Raw genomic sequence first — 19,243 nt, 5'->3', positions numbered from 1 at the left:
GGGCACAGCGCAACCCTAATCAAGCACTGCAGGACCCACACGGGCGAGAGACCCTACAGATGTGATGAGTGCGGAAAGAGCTTCTCGGAAAGTTCCAAGCTCCTAGAGCACCAGAGGATCCACACAGGCCTGAAACCGTACAAATGCCTTAACTGTGGGAAAGTGTTCTGCCACAGCTCCTCGCTGACCAACCATCAGCGGGTCCACACAGGTGAGAGACCCTATAAATGCCCCGAGTGCAAGAAGACTTTTGGACGCCGCTCCATGCTCGTGCGACACATGAGGATCCACACAGGGGAGCGACCTTACAAATGCCCCCACTGCGGGAAGGCCTTTGCCGTTCTCTCAGTCCTGATCCAGCACGAGCGGATCCACACAGGGGAGAAACCCCACAAATGCGCCCACTGCGGGAAATGTTTCAGCGATCCCTCGGTCCTGACCCGGCATAAGCGCATCCACACAGGCGAGCGACCCTACAAGTGTGTTCATTGCGGGAAGGGCTTCAGTCAAAGCTCCACCCATGCCCAGCATCTAAGAACCCACAGCGGGGAGCGGCCCTATAGATGTGATGAGTGTGGGAAGAGTTTCAGTGTAAGTTCCAGCCTTGTTGTCCACCAGAGGATCCACACAGGAGAGAGACCCTATAAATGTCCCGACTGTGGGAAGAGCTTTAGTGGCTGGCCAAATTTTAGCAGGCATCTGAGGACCCACGCCCAGGAGTAAACCCGACAGGTGACCCAATTCTGGGAGAAGCTACTGTGAGCACTCTGGGCTCTTTAGAGAGAGAACCCATGCATTGGAGAGATGCTATAAATGTCCCAACTGTAGCCAGAGCTTGTGTCTCAGCTCGGAGCTTCGTAGGTACCAGAGAATCCACATGGGTGGGGGGTTACCTATAAACACCCCAAATGATGGAAGACCTTTAGTCCCAGGATGTACCTTATTATTCATCAGAGGATCCACAGCAGAGACAGGCCTGAGCAATAAATGTGGAGGTAAGCGTCATTCAGAGCTCAGAACAGGACTTCTGCTGTGGCAAAGGAGTGGGGCCTCCGGGTTAGAGTGGGGCGGATAGTGAGTTTCTTTTCTACCTCTTATTTTTGGAAGAGTCATTGTGTTGATCTTGTGCAATGTGAGTTGTTAAAAATTCAACTGGAATGTGAAGTTGTCTTTTCTGGTAGAATGTAACTTTTCTTCACACTATCATTGGGGGGGGGGGGGAATCAAGTTTTTTCCTGAGGCCAATCTTGTCCCCTTCGGGGTCAGTTCCTGTGTACCATTGATCAGAACCATATGGGGCTAGCAGTACCCTACAATTGCCTGGTCTACACTACAGAGGTAGGTCGACGCGAGGCAGTTTACGTCTACCTAGATTTGTAAGCGTCTATACTGAAATGTAGCTCCCACCAACTTAACTCCACCTTCCCGAGAGGCATAGTGCTTAGGTTGATGTAGTTAGGTTGACGCCGTGTCAGTGTAGACACTGCATTGCTTACATTGACTGTTGCTGCCTTTCAGAAACCATCCCCCAATGCCCGACCCTGGCAGTTAAACTGGTGCAAGCACTTCTAGTGAAGACGTGCACAGCCAGCGCAAGGAGCATAGTGTGGACGTGTAAAACTGATTCAATTACTGCAGTGGCTGTACGTCGACTTAACTTGGGTCGGCTTAATTTTGTAGTGTAGATTTGCCCTGTGTCAAACATCCCACTCTGCTACCCCCTTCTGCCAGGACACAGTCCAATGCACAAGTGTCTTCACTAAGGGACAGGCTGGGAGAGGAATGGGGTGTCTTACTTCTGGGGACACTTCCTCAGTGACCTCCAGGGCAGACACTGAGATATGGGCCCTTTCCCAGGGCATCCCATTCAGTTGCTCCTCCCAAGGAAGCAGAGAGAGACCAATGCTGAGCTGTTTTGAAAATAGCACCTGTAAGGCTCAATAGCAGAAGTTCTTCCCCTCCTGTGGACATATGTTAAGTCGTTTAGGAAATTATTTAGTAATTTTAAGTATAAATACTCTTGTTTTACCAGGAAAGATCAAATACACAGATGAGGGAATGCCCTTCACTATTCCTTGTAAATCCAGCAATTCTTTACAGCTGGGATTTTGGGTACCTAACTCCCCCAGGGTCCTTGGAAAATCCCAGCATGCATCATCACCTCTAAGAAACAGTGGGTGAGAAATTTAAAAATAATCCTCCGGAGAAATTATTCCCTCATGAAATGGGATCTGTTCTCTGCAAAGTGTGTTCTTTCAGGCATATTGCATCACGGTACATGAACGAACACACACACACACACACAGCATTCAGATGTTGCAACCAGCACAATGGATGTCACCACAATGAAGCAGCTAGAATTTGTTTTCAAAACCCCCTCTACTTGCTTCGTGACTCAAATATCTCCAAGGTTCTTTTGTACCTCGAGATCATGTACCTTGACTTTGTGCTTCCTGGTTTTCAGAGATTTAGGCTCAGCCACTCTGAAAGGGGACAGGGCACCAGTAGGCAACTTTAACTTTGCATTAATCAAGTTGTGAGGTATTTAAATAAGGGATGGGCATATAGGTCCGTTCTTGAGGCCCATGAGGGTGCAGGGATAGGCACTAAGGCAGGCTCTCTGGGCCACTTCCTACTGCCTTTTTCCTGCTCCGGGATGCAGGATGTCCACGTAAGCACCAGTTTCAGGTTGCCTACCCACCTCCAACTCGTAGGGGCTTCCGCTCACTGACGTTCCTTTTCCCAGCCAGGGCCTGGCTGCATCCTGTCCTGGAGGAGGTCCTTCTCCCTGCCCTGTCCAGCCCCTATTGAGCCACTGGCTCCCTTTTAAACCCCACCTCCAATTGGAGCATGCTCAGCAAGGGCAGGGGGCGGGGCCTCCTGAGCCCAGAGCTGCTCTTGAATCCACTGCTGTCCAGTGAGGGATTTATACACCCCATCACAACATCCCAGAAGGATGTTTGCTTTTTTGCAACCGTGTTACATTGTGGACTCATATTTAGCTTGTGATCCACTATGACCCCCGGATCCTTTTCTGCAGTACTCCTTCCTAGTCATTTCCCATTTTGTATATGTGCAACTGATTGTTCCTTCCTAAGTGGAGTACTTTGCATTTGTCCTTTCTGAATTTAATCCTCTTTATTTCAGACCAATTCTCCAGATCATTTTGAATTCTAATCCTATCCTCCAAAGCACTTGCAACCCCTCCCCGCTTGGTATTATCTGCAAATTTTACACGTGTGCTCTCAGTACCATTATTCAAGTCCTTAATGAAAATATTGAATAGTTGTGAGACCCAAGATCTACCTCTACAGAACCCCACTAGATATGCCCTCCCAGATTGTCGGCAAACCAGTCAGAACTACACTTTGAGTATGGTCTTTCAGTCAGTTGTGCACACACCTTACTGTAGTTTCATCTAGACCACATTTCCCTAGTTTGCTTATGAAACTGTCATGTGGAACTGTGTCAAAAGCCTTCCTAAAATCAAGCTATATCCCATCTACTGCTTCCCCCCTTTTCACGAGGCCAGTAACCCTGTCGAAGAAGGAAATCAGGTTGGTTTGGCGTGATGTGTTCTTGACAAACCCATGCTGGCTATTCCTTATAAATCCGATTATCCTCCAGGTGCTTACAAACTCATTGTTTGTTTAATAATTTGTTCCCGTCTCTTTCCAGCTATCGAAGTGAGGCTGACGGGTCTATAATTCTCCGGGTCCCTTTGTTCCTTTTTGTAGAGACTTAGGTCTACGTCCCAGTTTTAGGCTCCACTTGCAATTCCCAAAACTCCCGCCAAACCGTTTAGGCACCTAAACAAATTCAGCAACTGCATTTTCTGGGTAAAAATTCCTTAGGGGCCTATGCCTCGGCCTTTGAGCATGTGCACGGCTGCCTTATCCTAGGCATCTGGATGGTGATATCCAGTCGAACCCCCGGAGTGATTCATGAATCAGGGAATATGGTAGGTGAGGGTGGGTCCTGAGCCGGTAGGTGTGCTCAGAGGCGAACTACTGGATCAGGGCCCATTCAGAATCTGGCTGGAGGAGGACAAGGTGGGTGACTCTACTCTCTAGCCCAGTGGTACACACGCTTGCCTGGGATGTAGAAGACCTATGTTCAATTCCCCACTTGGGAAGAGGGGAGAAAGGATGTGAACAGAGGTCTGCCCCGTCAGAGGTGAGTGCTCTAGCCTCTGCAAGGTGGGCACCTCCCCCTCTGGCTATTATGTGAGGAGCGAGGCACCAGCTTAGCTCATTCTCTCAAGACACAGTTGAGGCACCTAAGCCGCCTGGCTCCAGGAGAGGAGTTCCCATTCATGGATTGCCAGGCAGAGCTTGGTGACAACTACAAGGGGGTTGGCCATCATGCCAGAATGGCCCCATACTGACGATTTACAATTGTTCTCTGTATACCAGAGCATGGAGAGAGAGGCCCTGGGCATCCAAGGAGAAAGTGGTACAACACGGTATCTAAAACCATCCAGGCAACCCCACAACAGGCTCAAAAGCCGGGGGGAGGGCTCAAAATAGGATAGAATCTGCTCATAACCATCCCCCTACCCAAACGTAGTTTTGGAAAAAGGAGATGCTGATGATAGTGATGGTATATGGCTCAGGATACAGGCAAAGGACTCAGCATCTATGGAACACAACATAGGGCATAAGATACAGGCAAGGCTATATATGCTGTGCGGGAAAAGGGCGAAGGCGATCCTTGACTGTACAAAGAGGAGAAGTGAGTAGGAGGAGGGAGGTGACTTGACCTCTATATACAGCAACAGGCATAGCTGCAGCGCTGGCGTTGTGCTGCTGGAGCACGTGTAGTGTAGACGTACGCCCAGTCTCTTCCCAGAGGATGGCAGTGAGCAGGCAGTTGGGGACAACGAGCTTGCTTAGAGATTCTTCTGATTTACCCCACAACCTTCCAGATACAAAGCAACGTGTTCCGTAGTGAGAAGCCATTGGGGGAGGGGGGGAGCTTGTGTTGTGAGCTGTGGTGTCACAGCTGTCCCCAGAACAACCAAAAACATACACAAACCTGCTGTTTTGCAATAGGCACAGCTGCCTTCACAGGGCACCATCAGGTTTAATTGACAGCACACAGGGTTAATCAGGTAAAGTAGTGAGCGTTTGGTTCAATCAGCCTCTTGGGAAGGATAAGTAAAGGCAGATTCTCATTGCCCTGTAGTCCTCTCCCCTTCAGTGTCCCCTAAAAGCCCCACACTTCTGGGACACCGTCCTTATGAAACCCACCAGCCAAGGCCCTTGCTACAGCGAGAACTGGGATTTTGTAACGGGTTGGAGGGACTCTCAGGCTTTACCAGTTACAAGTCAAACAGGGAATTTTCTGTTTTCCAGTTCACACTCTGCACCCTTCCCAGATGTGTTTTTAGGAGTAAATTGTGAAACATTCTGGGTAGCTATTCCACACTGGCCACGCAGCAAGGACTATGGTTTTTGGGGTGTGGGGGGGCAGGGTTGTTTTGTTTTTTCAGACACACTCAGCGGACTGTGGGATGCAGTTATGGGCGGGAGTAGGACTTGAATGACCAGTTGGGGGTACCTACCACACGGGAAAATCCCTGTGTGCCTAGCCACCTGCAGGAACCCTGGGATCGACGGAGCAGCTAGAGATGGAAGCTGAGCGTTAAGATGCACCGTTGGTAACATTATTAACATTATTTGTGCACACGAGCTGTATCTTCAGCCAATAGCACGCTAGCCAGTTAGTGCATGGTAGAAAGCTGCTGTGTGAGTGGGGCATGACTGATTTAGTCCTGCTGAAAGTGTGAAAGAGGGTCAGTTTATTAATTTGCCAATGCGCCATTTAGATTTAAAGCAAACTAGATCAGCTGGATAGGGGGTGTGGCCAATATTAGAATGGAATCTAATAGGATAATCCCTTCCTATTGAATGCAGAGAATGCTAGTTCCGTAATTTAACACTAGGTTCTCTTCTGGTCAACATTAAACTTGAACAGTGTCTCTCCAATCAGGACACTGGTTATTCTTAACCAATCAACAATTTAGGAATTCACCTAGAACCACCCTAGTGTAGAACCAACAATTCACCAATCCAGTGTAGATACAACCACCGTTCTGGGGATGTACTGAATATACACAATACAGTCTTGCAAGCATTGAGGCTCTGCAGTCATTATCAATGAAGGATACAAGTCACCAAGGTTTCTTATGACATTTATTATGACATCAGGCATCGGTACTTTAGTACCTGGCACATTATGGCAGTTCCAAGGAGGTACTTATCTTTAAGGCACTTTGAAGAGCGTGATTGCGGCTACTTGAATGGATTGGTCCAAAAGAGACAAGTTTAGACTATTAAAAGCAATTGCTTAAAGTTATTGTTTTAAATCTCTCGCAGGCCAGTTTGTTTGAGTTTATAAAGGAGAGAGTGCTTATAGCATTAGTGAAAATCTATAGTGTTGTTACGTGATGTCTCACTAGAGAATATTGACTTACACAATACAACCTTCAGCTTATGTTAAAGAACAGAAGGGGAAATACAATCTTTGAAATGAAATCTCACCTCTTCTTCTTATCCTGGTAACCCTGGATCAAGGGGGAGAATGCTTTCCGAACATCTGGGGATACTGCAGCTTCTTCATGGGTTCAGTCAACCCCAGGCTCCTCCCACAGCGTGACCTCAGTTTTATAGACCCCAACTCCAGTCGTTGTTGGAGGGGGCCTCCCTGTAATTTCTACTGGTCATTTGCCAACCGAGTGCTCAGATTTCAGCCCAGTTTCTCTGCTGCTTCCATGGGTATCCAGTAGATGGAGGTAGTGTACAACAAAAGTCTTCAATCCTTTTCCTATATCTTTTTATGTTTGATTCATTTCAAGGATTGTATTTCAGATTAGCCCGTCTCATTTATTGCATGCAGTGTAGTTGTAGCCGTGTTGGTCCCAGGATACTAGAGAAACAAGATGGGTGAAGTGATATCTTTTATTAGATCAACTTAAGACTAAAACACATTTTTATTGAATTATTCTAAGCAGAAAAGTTATTTTGGAAAATAGTTAATGTTTAATACCGTTGATGAGGTGCAAAGGAATTTTGTCAATATCACTTTTCACAGCAGACTTAGCGCCCCATTGCCACCCGTCCTGCTGCGCTGCTGCTGTGAATTCTGCGCTAGCAAGTCTGCTGTGAAAAGTGAGATTTGTGTGTTTGTTCATTTCACTTTTCACAGCCTCCCTGCCCTGAAGGCAGCGTTGCCACCAGCAGCAGCATGGAAATAAGAATAGCCATGTTTCTCTAGGATCCTGGGACCAACACGGCTACAACTACACTCCATGTAATAAATGAGGCAGGCTAATCTGAAATACAATCCTTGAAATGAATCAAACAAAAAGACTCTGATAGGAAAAGGATTGAAGACTTTTGTTGTACACTACCGCCATCTACTGGATACCCATGGAAACAGCAGAGAAACTGAGCTGAAGTCTGAGCACTTGGTTGGCAAATGGCCAGTAGAAATAAAAAATAAGTTATCACCTCACCCACCTTGTGATGTTGTTTATTGGAATTTCACCCTTTTTAAGCAATTTCTTTTAATAATTCAAGGCTGTACCCTGGTGAAGTGGTTATATCTTTCCATCTTCCATTTTGTGCTATCCAATGCCTATTGCTTCTGGAGTGCAACCATCATATACCAAGAAAACAAACAAAATCCATTATAGTCTTCTAAATGTGGTGGATCAATTCCATACATTCTTTGATTGTATATAAGCATTTCATACTATTTAGTTCTCACAATAGCACAAAAGACATTATCCTCATAGAGAGAGAGAGAGAGTTTATCTGATTCATAGAGCAGACAAGTGTGCAGCTTCTAAATTTGGGGTGGAGGACATATTGATAGGACAAAACAGATCATCAATGGTATATTTGATTGATAAGCACAACAGATGTATAGTTTTGCATTTGGGATGAAAACATGTGCTTTGGTTTCTTGGGGTAACAGACATTTTGCCCTATTAGACCTTCAGTCTGCCAGCTTCCCCACCCATCATTTGATCCACTCCCAGGGTGCCATGGGGAAGCAGGGTATCACCCTACTTGGGGACTTTTTGGAGGTCTTTTTAGCTATATTGGGAGTGAGAAAGAGGTTTTATCCCTATGACAACTATGAGTGAGATTCTTGCTTAGGCAATTAACAATAATCTCATTCAGCCATTTTAGGTTCTATTTTTGGGAAGAAGTGGAACTCCAGACCTTGGCTGATCTGTGGACAAGTGACTTAGATCAAGAATTCTCAAACTGGGGGTTGCGAGGTTATTACATGGGGGTCACGAGTCAGGGGCTGTGCCAGCCTCTTCCCTGAGGTGGGGAAGAGGTGGACTAGACCAGCGGTGCACCAACTGGGAGGGGTGTCTGAGATTCTCTGGTGAGGGGCGCGAAGAAACTTTATTAATATCACTTTTCACAGCAGACTTAGGACCCTATTGCACTGCACTGCTGCTGACGGCAGCGCTGCCTTCAGAGCAGGGAGGCTTTGAAAAATGAAATTAACAAACATACAATCTCACTTTTCATAGCAGACTGGCTGGGGCAGACTTCACAGCAGCGCCCTCTCACTGTTAACCAGTAACTATTTTACAAACTAACTTTTCTGCGTAGAACAATAATTCGATAAAAACGTGTTTTAATTTTAAAACGTGGTTTTAATTTATAACGGCGGTCACACTCAGCGGCTTGCTGTGTGAAAGCGTTCTCCAATACAATAAGTTTGAGAACCACTCTTTTAGACAGTGTCTCACATGATATGAACCATTTTCTTATTGTCCAGGTGGATCTTATTTGAGGATGAACAGAGGTAGATAGCTTTGCTAATTTTTGGGGACCAGGAGGAACTAATAGGTACTAATCATTCAAGGCATATTAGTTCTCTATAAACCTGAAAGTGCTCAGCTGTTACCTTTAAACTTCCCTCCCTAAAGACTCGTTTACATGGGGAATTTTACCATCACAAATATACCTGGTTAATTATACCACCATAAGTCCCTGTGTGGACACAACCAGGCTTTCTCTGTTTTTGGTTCCTGCCAATCCCTGGCAATCACTTCCCCCCAACACCTAATCATCTTACCTTGAAATTTCCACTAACCATCTCGCCCCAGTGAAATATCTCCTTTCCTTCCTTCACCAGTTCCTTCCCCCTCCCAAATCTCACACCTCTCACCATAAATAAGCCGCTACTACCCACCCATGAACTTTGAACCTTGTAATTTTTAATATATATGAGTGGAGAAGTGCCCCGCTCCAAGAAAAGGAAGTACCACGCCAATGTTTTCTATCTTGTGTGGAGTCCCTATTGCGATGGTAGATCGCATTTAATCTGAACTTACATTTGTGGCATCGGGTGTTGAACAAGGTTTGATTTGACAGTGAAGCTTTCTAACACTTGCTGCATTTGTGAGGGCTCTGTTGCTGGTGTGTATAACATGATGCTGGGAAAGGGTGATCTTCTAATGAAAGCTTTTCCTACACTGGGGACATTTATAGGGCTTCTCCCTGGTGTGGAGCCTCACGTGCTTAGTCGGGTTTGATTTCTGCCTGAACCTTGCCCGCATTCAGTGCACTCATGAGGTTTTCCCCCCATGTGAGTCTTCTGGTGCTGGACAAGCCCCAATCTCCAATTGAAGCTGTTCCCATAGTCCAAGCAGGCGTAGGGTCTTTCACCTGTGTAGGTCCTCTGATGCACCAGAAGGTTGAACCTCTGGGTGAACCCTACCCTGCACTGGAGATATCTGTGGGACGCTCCCCCATGTGGGTCATTTGGTGCTTCCTAAGGTATGAGCTCCGAGCAAACAGTTTCCCACAATCGGGGCATTTATAGGATTTCTCTTCTCTGTGGCATTTCATCAAGTGTTGAACAAGGTACGATTTGAGAGCGAAGCTTTGCCCGCATGTGGTACATTTGTGAGGTCTCTCTTCCCGGTGCCTTAACTGATGCTGGGAAAGGCTGTACTTCTGACGAAAGCTTTTCCCACACTGGGGACATGTGTAGGGTCGCTCCCCAGTGTGGACCTTCAGGTGTCTGGTCAGGGTTGATTTCTGCACAAAACTTTGCCCACATTCAGTGCATTTGTGAGGTCTCTCTTGCTGGTGCATTAACTGATGCTGGGAAAGGTTGCACTTCTCACTAAAGCTTTTCCCACACTGGGGACATGTATAGGGTCTCTCCCCAGTGTGGACCTTCAGGTGTCTAGTCAAGTTTGATTTCTGCACAAAGCTTTGCCCACATTCCCTGCACTGATGAGGTGTTTTCCCCGCATGGGATTGCTGGTGATGGAGGAGCGCCGAGTTCCCCCTGAAACTCTTCCCACAGTCGGGGCATTTATGGGGTTTCTGTCCCGTGTGGGATCTCTGAGGATTATGATCATCACACCCAGCAGGTCTCTCCTCCACCATGGAGTCTCTCTGCTGCCACGCTGCTCCACCTGGGTCTTCCCACTCAGGGCTCCGGGACATCCCATTCGGCTCTGCTCCTGCAGGCTCTTCCTGCTGTGGAGTCTCCTCCTCTGTCCTGGCACCTGCTGGGAGAGAGAGAGAATCCGGCTGGGGCTCATTCCCTGTGCCAGGGAGACGGGGGAGGGGCACAGGGGTTTGTCGCTGAGCAGAAAACTTGATGGGCAGGAAGCAAATCCCCCAAACCCTTCCCTGAGGGGAGCGGAGGGGCCAGTTCTGCCCCAATGGCCCAGCTGAGCCCTCTGAGAAAAGCAGGAGGAGGAGAGGGCTCCTGCCAGGGGTGGGAATCTGGGAGTGTCACTTGCCGTGACGACAAGGACCTGCTGGGGACGATACTGACAGAGACAAGGTAGAGCTGAAGGGAGCTAGGGGGAGACCTTGGCAGCTTTGCTGGGATCCCAGCTTTTCCCTTCATTCCCGGACAGTCTCCGAGCCGGTGTCACTCATTCCTCACCTGTGCGGGCGCCTCTCAGGGTCTCCCTTTCCTCAGAGCCCTGGAGATCCGGGACCCTCGGCTTTTCCCCTCGCTCCACTCGAGAGACCATGGCCAGGTTGGGGACGGGGAATCCTGCTCGGGTGAAGGAAACAGGCGAGATGGCGCTCGGTGAAATCTCCCCCCAGGGCGCGGTATGGAGAACTGCTCCTTGATTTTAACCCCAGCCCCGCTCTCTGCTTGGGGGGAAGTGGAATCTGCATTGTGGAGTGATGGTCTCTGTGCTGCTAGGTCTGGGGGATCCAGAGGCCAATGCCCCAAAGGCACCACATGGGCTTCAGAACCTCCCTTCCATCCACCCCAACCCCAGCTGCTAATCCCTGAGGGGAAGCTGCTCCTCACCCGGTGAGATCAGAGGCTCTTTATTCTCCTCCTTCACCTCCCTGCAGATCTTGCCCTGCTCTGGGGCCAGCGCTGCCCGCTCTGCCCTGGAGGAACACGCAGCCTCCTCCTCCCACGTCACCGGCTCCTGGAACAACAAAGACTCCCGCTCAGCACCTGCAATCCCCGCCAGACCCACTTGCTGCCCATCAGCCAACGAACCATCCGATGGGAGCTCCTGCCATGGGTCCTAGAAGAGAATGGCCTCATGTCCCCTTCCCCACCCCCATGAGCCAGCCAGTCCTGCTGCCCTGGGGCCGGATGGGAGCTGGTGACGCTGGTGGGAACATGCTCAGGATCGGCTCTGTTTGGTAAACTGGGCCTATGCAAACACAGCGTGTTTCAATACAGCCAGATGCAAGGTCATCCCACCGGGAACAAAGAATACAGGCCTTACTGACCCCACGCGGGACTGTCTCATGGAAAGCACTGCTTCTGACAGGGATTCTGGTGTCATTGTCAACAGACCACTGGACAGGAGCTCCCCGTGAGGTGTGGGGGGAAGGGCCAATGCCATCCCTGGCTGTTTAAACAGGAGCAGCGAGGAGGGAGGTGGTTTGACCCCTTTGTGTAGCTTTGGGGAGACGGATATTAGAACACAACGTCCAACTCTGGTGTCCCCGTTTTAAAAAGGATGTTGACAAACTGGAGAGGGTGCAGAGAAGAGCCACAAAAATGATTCAGGGGCTAGAAACAATGCCTTACAGGGAGGGACTTGGCTCACACTGTTTAGTTTATCAGAAAGGTAGAGGGGTATAAGTGTCTTCACAGCAAGAAAATTCATCAAAATTTAGATTCTACTTTCACACACACACACCTACACACACAATGCATTATTAGCCTGTGTAACTCATTTCCACTAGATAGCACTGAGGCCTGGAGCTCAGTGGAGGATCGGATAGCAACGTGGATAATGAGAACCTCCCTAGGTACATTATTAGCTCAAGTAAATGTGCTGGAGCACCCATGGGAAAAGTTAGCACGTGCTTAGCACCCACTGGCAGCCAAGCTCCTCCCTTCCTCCCGCCCACCGGCAGCCCGCCGATCAACTCCTTCCCCTCCCTCCCACCGCCTCCTGGCCTCCATGATCAGCTGTTCCATAGCATGCAGGAGGCACTGGGAGGGAGGGGGAGGAGAGGGGACAGGGTGCCCTCAGGGGAGGGGGGAGAACTGGGCAGGAAGAGGTGGACGGGACGGGGCAGGGGCGAGAAGAGGCGGAAGGGTGGATTGGGGGCAGGGCCTGGGACTGAGCAGGGGTTGAGCACCCCCAAGGAAAATTGGAAGCTGGTGCCTGTGCTCCCAACTCTCACACTTGTCACCATCGATAAGCCACTACTACCCACCCACGGTCTTTAAACCTTGTACTTTTTAATACATATGGGGGAAGAAGTGCCCCACTCCAAGCAAAGGAAGTACCACACCAATGTTTTCTACCATGTGTGGACTCCCTATCGCAATGCTAGATCTACTGAATCTGAAGTTACATTTGCTGCATCACGTTTCTCTCCCATGTGGCGTTTCATCAAGTGTTGAACCAGGTTCGATTTCTGAGTGAAGCTTTTCCCACATTTGGTACATTTGTAGGGTCTCTCCCCAGCGTGGATCCTCAGGTGTCTAGTCAGGTTTGATTTCTGCCCGAAGCCTTGCCCGCATTCAGTGCACTCATGAGGTTTTTCCCCCGTGTGGGTCTTCTGATGCTTGACAAGCCCCGATCTCCTGTTGAAGCTCTTGTCACAGTGGGGGCATTTGTAGGGTCTCTCGTTCATGTGGGTCCTCTGATGCGTTAGGAGGCTGAACCTCTGGGTAAACCCTACCCCGCACTGGGGGCATCTGTAGGGGCGCTGCCCCGTGTGGGTCGTCTGGTGCTTCCTCAGGTCCGAGCTCCAAGCAAACTGCTTCCCACAATGGAGGCATTTATGGGGTTTCTGTCCCATGTGGCGTTTCACCAAGTGTCGAACAAGGTACGATTTGAGAGCGAAGCTTTGCCCACATGCGGTACATGTGTGAGGTCTCTCTTGCTGGTGCGTCATCTGATGCTGGGACAGGCTGTACTTCTGGCTAAAGCTTTTCCCACACTGGGCACATGTATGGGGTCTCTCTCCAGTGTGGATCTTCAGGTGCCTAGTCAGGGTGGATTTCTGCCCAAAACTTTGCCCACATTCCCTGCACCGATGAGGTTTTTCCCCCGTGTGGGATCGCTGGTGGTGGAGGAGCGCCGAGTTCCACCTGAAGCTCTTCCCGCAGTCAGGGCATTTACGGGGTTTCTGTCCCATGGGGGTTCCCTGAGGCTGGGGATCATCACACCCAGCAGGTCTCTCCTCCCCTGGGGGATCTCCCTGCAGCCATGCTGCCCCACAGGCATCTCCCTGCTCGGGGCTCCGGGACATCCCAGGTGGCTCAGCTCCCACAGGTCCTTCCCATTGGGGATTCCCGTTGTCTATCCCGGCACCTGCTGGGAGAGAGAGAGAGAGAATCCAGCCGGGGCTCGTTCCCTGTGCTGGGGTGAGAGGAGGCAGCAAAGGGGTTTGTCGTTGAGCAGAAAACCTGATGAGCAGGAAGTGAAACCCCCAAACCCTTTCCCAGAGGGGAGAGGAGGGGCCGGGGCTGCTCCAGCATCCCAGCTGAGCCCTCAGAGAAAGGCTGGGGGAGGGATGGGCTCCTGCCAGGGGTGGATCCAGGAGCGGCACCTGCCATGAGGCAAGACAGACCTGGGGGGCTCCCGCTGGCTTTGCTGGGATCGCACCTGTTCCCTTCACTCCGAGGCGGTGTCGCTCATTCCTCACCTCTGTGGGCGCCTTTCGGGATTTCCCTTTCCTCAGAGCCCTGGAGATTCGGGACCCTCGGCTCTTCCTCTGGCTCCATCCGGGGGATCGCAGCCAGGTCAGGGATGGTGAATCCTTCTGGTGGGGAGGAAACAGGCGAGACGCACCTGGTGACAACTCCCCCTAGGGCTTTGTATGGAGAACATGCCCCGATTTTAACCCCAGCCCTGCTCTCTGCTGGGAAGACGCAGCATCACCATTTGGAGGGTGACCGTCTCTGTGCTGCTGGGCCTGGGGGCTCCACAAGCCACTTCCCCAGAAATGTAATGCTCCCGATGCAGCATGACTTCTTCAGTAACTCCTGCCAACCCCCACCCCCAGCTCCTGAAGCGGCTCCTCACCCAGCAAAATGAGAATGTCTTCCTTATTCTCCTCCTTAACCTCCCTGCAGATCTCGCTCTGTCCTGGATCCAGCTCTGCCCGCTCTGCCCCCGAGGAACACACAGTCTCCTCCTTCCATGTCACCAGCTCCTGGAACAACAAGGGCCCCCGATCAGCATGTTATCGTTCAGTTTAGCCATCTCACCACCAGGCTCAATCAGGCTTCATTAGTCAGAGCCCAAAAAGCACAGCACAGAAAGGCAAAGGTTAATACATCACCAATCCAATCTGGAAGAGCGTTTTTGCAGCGATCCAGATTGTCCTGAAATTATTGGCTTACCTCTAATCATATTTATTCCCGAGTTGTTTACAACAAAGGGAAAGTTCTACTCATCCCATGAGATTAACGAAGGTTGACATACCAGTCCTCACCAGTTTCTTATCTTGTTTTGAACATAGTTCTCTAAAGGTCAGCAACCCTTAGAGACACGTGCCTTGGTACTGACCGGATGTTGGTTAAGCATCAACAAAACTATCCATCTTATCCTGTCTCTTTGGTATGTCTCTGTACCTGACACTGAAATTGCAACACTTCATATGTGCCCTCAGTTAACCAATCTTAGCATAACTGAAAAGCACCCTGGGAAGAGCTTAATATGAATACAATTCATAGTCACACAAAGCATTAATATAACACACGCTATTGATATAGATTGGCATTATGTATATGATATTGGTTAACACAGAGACCTCATCAATTTTCTCGTCTCTAGTTCCCTTTAGGAGTTGCCAGACACAGAGGTGTCTTGTAACAGCCAGACTCAGATATCCGGAGGCTTCTGGGTTTCGCAAGCCTCAGATATCCTCATTCTGACAGGTCCTGCTAAGCTTGCAAACATCCAAAGAACAGAGGCACAGGTAAGCAGCACAGCGACTGCAACAGTTTAGTTCCCATGAGGTTTGCACAGCAAAGTTTAATACAACTCTAAAGAAATTGGAGAGTACAGTTCATGGATATACAGCATATACTATTCCTTATCTGCTGTGCACAGCCACCTTATACAATCATACCGCACTAGTAAAGCAAGTCACATTTTGTTAATCCATCTGTTTGCGAGCTGATTTCACATTCCGCAGCCAGATTCCATTCCTTGTATGGAAATTGCCTCTCTAGCACTAGTACAGGAGTTTTGCAAGCCGCGGTCTCTCCCGTCACGTACGGCCTAGGCGCTGCTTCAGTTTGGTCACCAAGAGCTGCAACCCTAGCCAGACCCACTCCTTCCCCGCCAGCCTTCAAACCATCAGATGGGAACTCCTGACCCGGAGACGTAGAGGAGAAAGGCCTCTTGTGCCATTCCCCCACCCCCATGAGCCACACCGTCCCCCCCATCTAGGGGGTGGATCAGAGCCAGCGCCTCTTAGAGGGGAAAGGCCCCATGGCCCATTCTCCACTTCCTGTGCCAGCCAGTCCCCTGTCCTGGGGCCAGATCAGAGCCAGCACCTCCCCATCCCAAGGTGAAAGGTCACGTATCCCATTCCCCGACCCCCTTCAGCCAACCAGTCCCCCCAGCCTCATGGGTGGATTGGAGCTGGCACCCCCAGAGGGGAAAGGCCCTGTGTCCCACTCCCCAATGATTTCACATCCGTAAATTACCTCCTGCTGTGGCCATATTCCGGGCTCTTCCTTGGCTAACTGGAACCCCTCTGCCAGAGCCACGGCCTGCTCCCCGGTCTGGGGGTGACACCCCCCTACCCAGCTCTGGATCTCTTGGGGCAGGATGCTCAGGAACTGCTCCAGCACCAGCAGCTCCAGCATCTGCTCCTTGGAGCGCTGCTCCGGCCTCAGCCACGCCCGGAAGAGGAGGCAGAGGTGGTCGTACGCTTCCCGGGGCCCCTCAGCCTCCTGGTAGCGGAAACCCCTGAAGCGCAGACGATGCATCTCCATGTCGACGGGTCCGTGGGCATCCAGCTCCTCCACTTCCTCTTTGGGAACCAGGCCACATCCCAGTGGGGGCTGGAACTGGAGCCTGAGAGCGGCTGGGGGAGCCACCTGGGCAGCCATGGCCCGTCTCTGAGCCGGAGCACAGTTGTATCTCCCTGGGGATCGCCTGGCATCAGCAATGGACCCCCTGCAGCACCATCTGTATGGGGGGGGCACGTCCAAGGGGGGATGAGATCAGCCCAGGGGATGATCACCACTGTGGAGAGGGGAGAGAAATTAGAGCCACAGAAGGAATGAGACACACAGGAACAGCCCCCCCCCCATCCCCAGTGTTGTGGGGAGAGATGCAGACCCAGCACAGGTGACCCCAAGGTTGGTGGCTCTCGATCTATCACCTACATACTTCTGCACACCCGAGTCTCCTCCTGGCCGCGTGAAGTGAAAATCAACCAAAAAAGTATCATTGTTAGGACTTGTAGCCCAATCTGCAGATTATATATTACTTAAGAATCCCCAATTATCACTTTGAGGGTTGACAAATTCTTGCCCCCAAGATCAGGCCCTGTATTATTCAAATTATTATATAGTTGGAAACCCCAATGTGCACAGTTGCAACACTCACACTATAGGAACTCTTCTATATTTATAAATATAGTTTATTAATACATTTAGCACAGTCACAAACACCCCAACTCAGTAAGGTAGGTAGAGATACTACAGAATGTACCTCTGCACGGCCATATACTCTCACCATCCCTTGCAGAACATTACGATCAACTTCTCCATCATCTCCAGTGGCCAACCCAAGGAGTACATCTCTGTCTCCTACTGCCCCTAGGCTGGATGAAACTTTTATAATATAATACACTGACGACACTATGTTTGATGCATATTCAGTAGGGGTATTTCCCTTTTTCCTTATTTGTATATCCTTACCTTTCCAATTTTGGACTGTCTTTCTTCTATGGGTTAGTATATCAATGATCTCAACTTATTATCATATATGTCAATTTGTTGCCATGGCCCTTTAGTGGTTAGGTATCTGCGGATGTAGCTCATGTACCTGTTATATATGTAAATTCATTGCCATGACACTTCTGAAGTTGGATCATGTACCTGTGGTCAGAACTTCCCCTTAAACAGTCTATTTTCAGCTCCCCAAATACTTGGGGTTTTCCACTGGGCCGTTTATCTGCGCAAAGTTTAGCTCTTCAAAGTTCATAGGCCTCAAGCCTTATGCTAACTTGCTGAAGCTAATGTCTTACAGGATTCAGGCCTGTAGGTTCCTTGCATTACTGCTGAATACAGAGGCACTGGAGCCCCCATGGAAAAAAATTAGTCGGTGCTTAGCACCCACCGGCAGCCAGCTACCCCCCTCCCCCCAGTGCCTCCCGCCCGCCAGCGGCCCTGCTGATCAACTCCTCCCTCTCCCTCCCAGCCTCCCCACCCGCTGTGATCAGCTGTTCCATGGTGTGCAGGAGGCACTGGAGGGGGGAGGAGAGGGGACGGGGCGCACTTGGGGAGGGGATGGAACTGGACAGGAAGAGGTGGGGCGAGGGCGGAGTGGGGGCAGGAAGAGGAGGGGTGGGGTGGAGCCTTGGGGGAAGGGGTGGAATGGGGGCCTGGGCGGCGTGTCCATCAGGCCGGGGAAGGCTGTGCCTCCCCAAACAGCCCTTCATGGCCTCAGCCATGGTCTTCCCCAATGCTACCTGGGGCTGGAGCTAGGGTGGCCAGGACTTGGGGGGGGTTGGGGCTGCCTAGCGCTGGGGGGGCCCCAGGTGCTGGGGCCATGCCACCTGGTGCTGGTTTGGGGGGCTGGAGGCGCTGGGGCTGCCCACCCTGTGCTTGTGGGGGCTGAGGGTACAGGGGGGGCTGGCAGCCATGGGGAGGGAGGGCTCCAGATGCCTGCAAGGGAAGGGGGTGGGGCCGCAGCAGGGGGCCAGCCAGCACCTGCTGCCCATGAGTGGGGCAGGGCCAGGGGGGGAGTCAAGCACCTCCAGGGAAAGGAGGAAGCAGGCGCCTGTGGCTGAAAGGCAAGCTAGCCCTCTGGGCTACAGACTCCTTACCTGTGTCTTGTGCCTAGACCAGCGGTTCTCAAACTTTTGTCCTGGTGACCCCTTTCACACAGCAAGCCTCTGAGTGTGACCCCCCCCCATACATTAAAACCATTTGTTTATATTTAACACTATTCTAAATGAGGGCAGTGAAGCGGAGTCTGGGCTGGAGGCTGACAACTCGCAACCCCCCTGTAATAACCTCACGACCCCCAGTTGAGAACCCCTGTCCTCGGTCCTGATACACAGATCTTCACGGAGCTAATTACAAGCCCCCACTGCTTTCCCAGAGTTGAGGACAGAACCCAGGAGTCCTGGCTCCCAGCCCCCTGCCAGAGCCAGGGAGAGAACCCAGGAGTCCTGGATCCCAGCCCCTCCCCCCCCGCCAGAGCCAGGGAGAGAACCCAGGAGTCCTGGCTCCCAGCCCCCCCTGCTCTAACCACTAGACCCCTGGGGACCCAACCCAGTGTGTAATATCTGTGCTTTCCCTGCAGCTGGCTGGGCAGGGGAGGAGGGTGTTTCTCCGTCCCAGCCCCAGTTTGGCTCCGATCCCCTCGCCCCTGTGGTGCCGCTTCCTCCAGGCACCGATTTCCTGCCTCTGCTGCAGTTTCTCTCCCTCCCCGGAGCCGCCTCTGGCTGTCTCCCCCCGCGCCCCCACTCACCGCCCGGCCGGGCTGCAGACGCAGACTCGCCCCCTGCGCACAGGGAGTGACTCCGAATCCAGGCGAGGTGCAGGGGGC

General features: G+C 50.9%; 2 protein-coding genes across 2 annotated transcripts in view; one reads left to right on the top strand and one right to left on the bottom strand.

Moving 5' to 3' along the window:
* The window catches only part of LOC115271354 (zinc finger protein 572-like), a 26,409-nt gene extending 14,024 nt beyond the window's left edge, over positions 1 to 12,385 (top strand). The window contains exons 2-3 of the mRNA XM_029913291.1: positions 9 to 995; positions 11,373 to 12,385. Coding sequence (XP_029769151.1) covers positions 9 to 723 — 715 coding nt within the window. The 3' untranslated portion in view covers positions 724 to 995; positions 11,373 to 12,385. The remainder of the gene's footprint in view (positions 1 to 8; positions 996 to 11,372) is intronic.
* LOC112115561 (zinc finger protein 271-like) lies at positions 8,554 to 19,243 on the bottom strand. Its single transcript, XM_024212672.3, has 8 exons — positions 19,166 to 19,243; positions 16,162 to 16,705; positions 14,528 to 14,657; positions 14,148 to 14,264; positions 12,849 to 13,813; positions 11,326 to 11,452; positions 10,945 to 11,058; positions 8,554 to 10,558 (listed from the first exon to the last, which is right to left on the bottom strand). The coding sequence occupies exons 2-8, from the start codon at positions 16,567 to 16,569 to the stop codon at positions 9,750 to 9,752; spliced, it is 2,670 nt and encodes an 889-aa protein (XP_024068440.1). The 5' UTR covers positions 16,570 to 16,705; positions 19,166 to 19,243; the 3' UTR covers positions 8,554 to 9,749.

This window comes from Terrapene carolina, unplaced genomic scaffold, assembly GCF_002925995.2.
Source record: "Terrapene carolina triunguis isolate 2854851 unplaced genomic scaffold, T_m_triunguis-2.0 Scaffold571, whole genome shotgun sequence".
NCBI classification, from domain to species: domain Eukaryota; kingdom Metazoa; phylum Chordata; order Testudines; family Emydidae; genus Terrapene; species Terrapene triunguis.
This window is presented reverse-complemented; position numbering and strand designations above follow the sequence as displayed.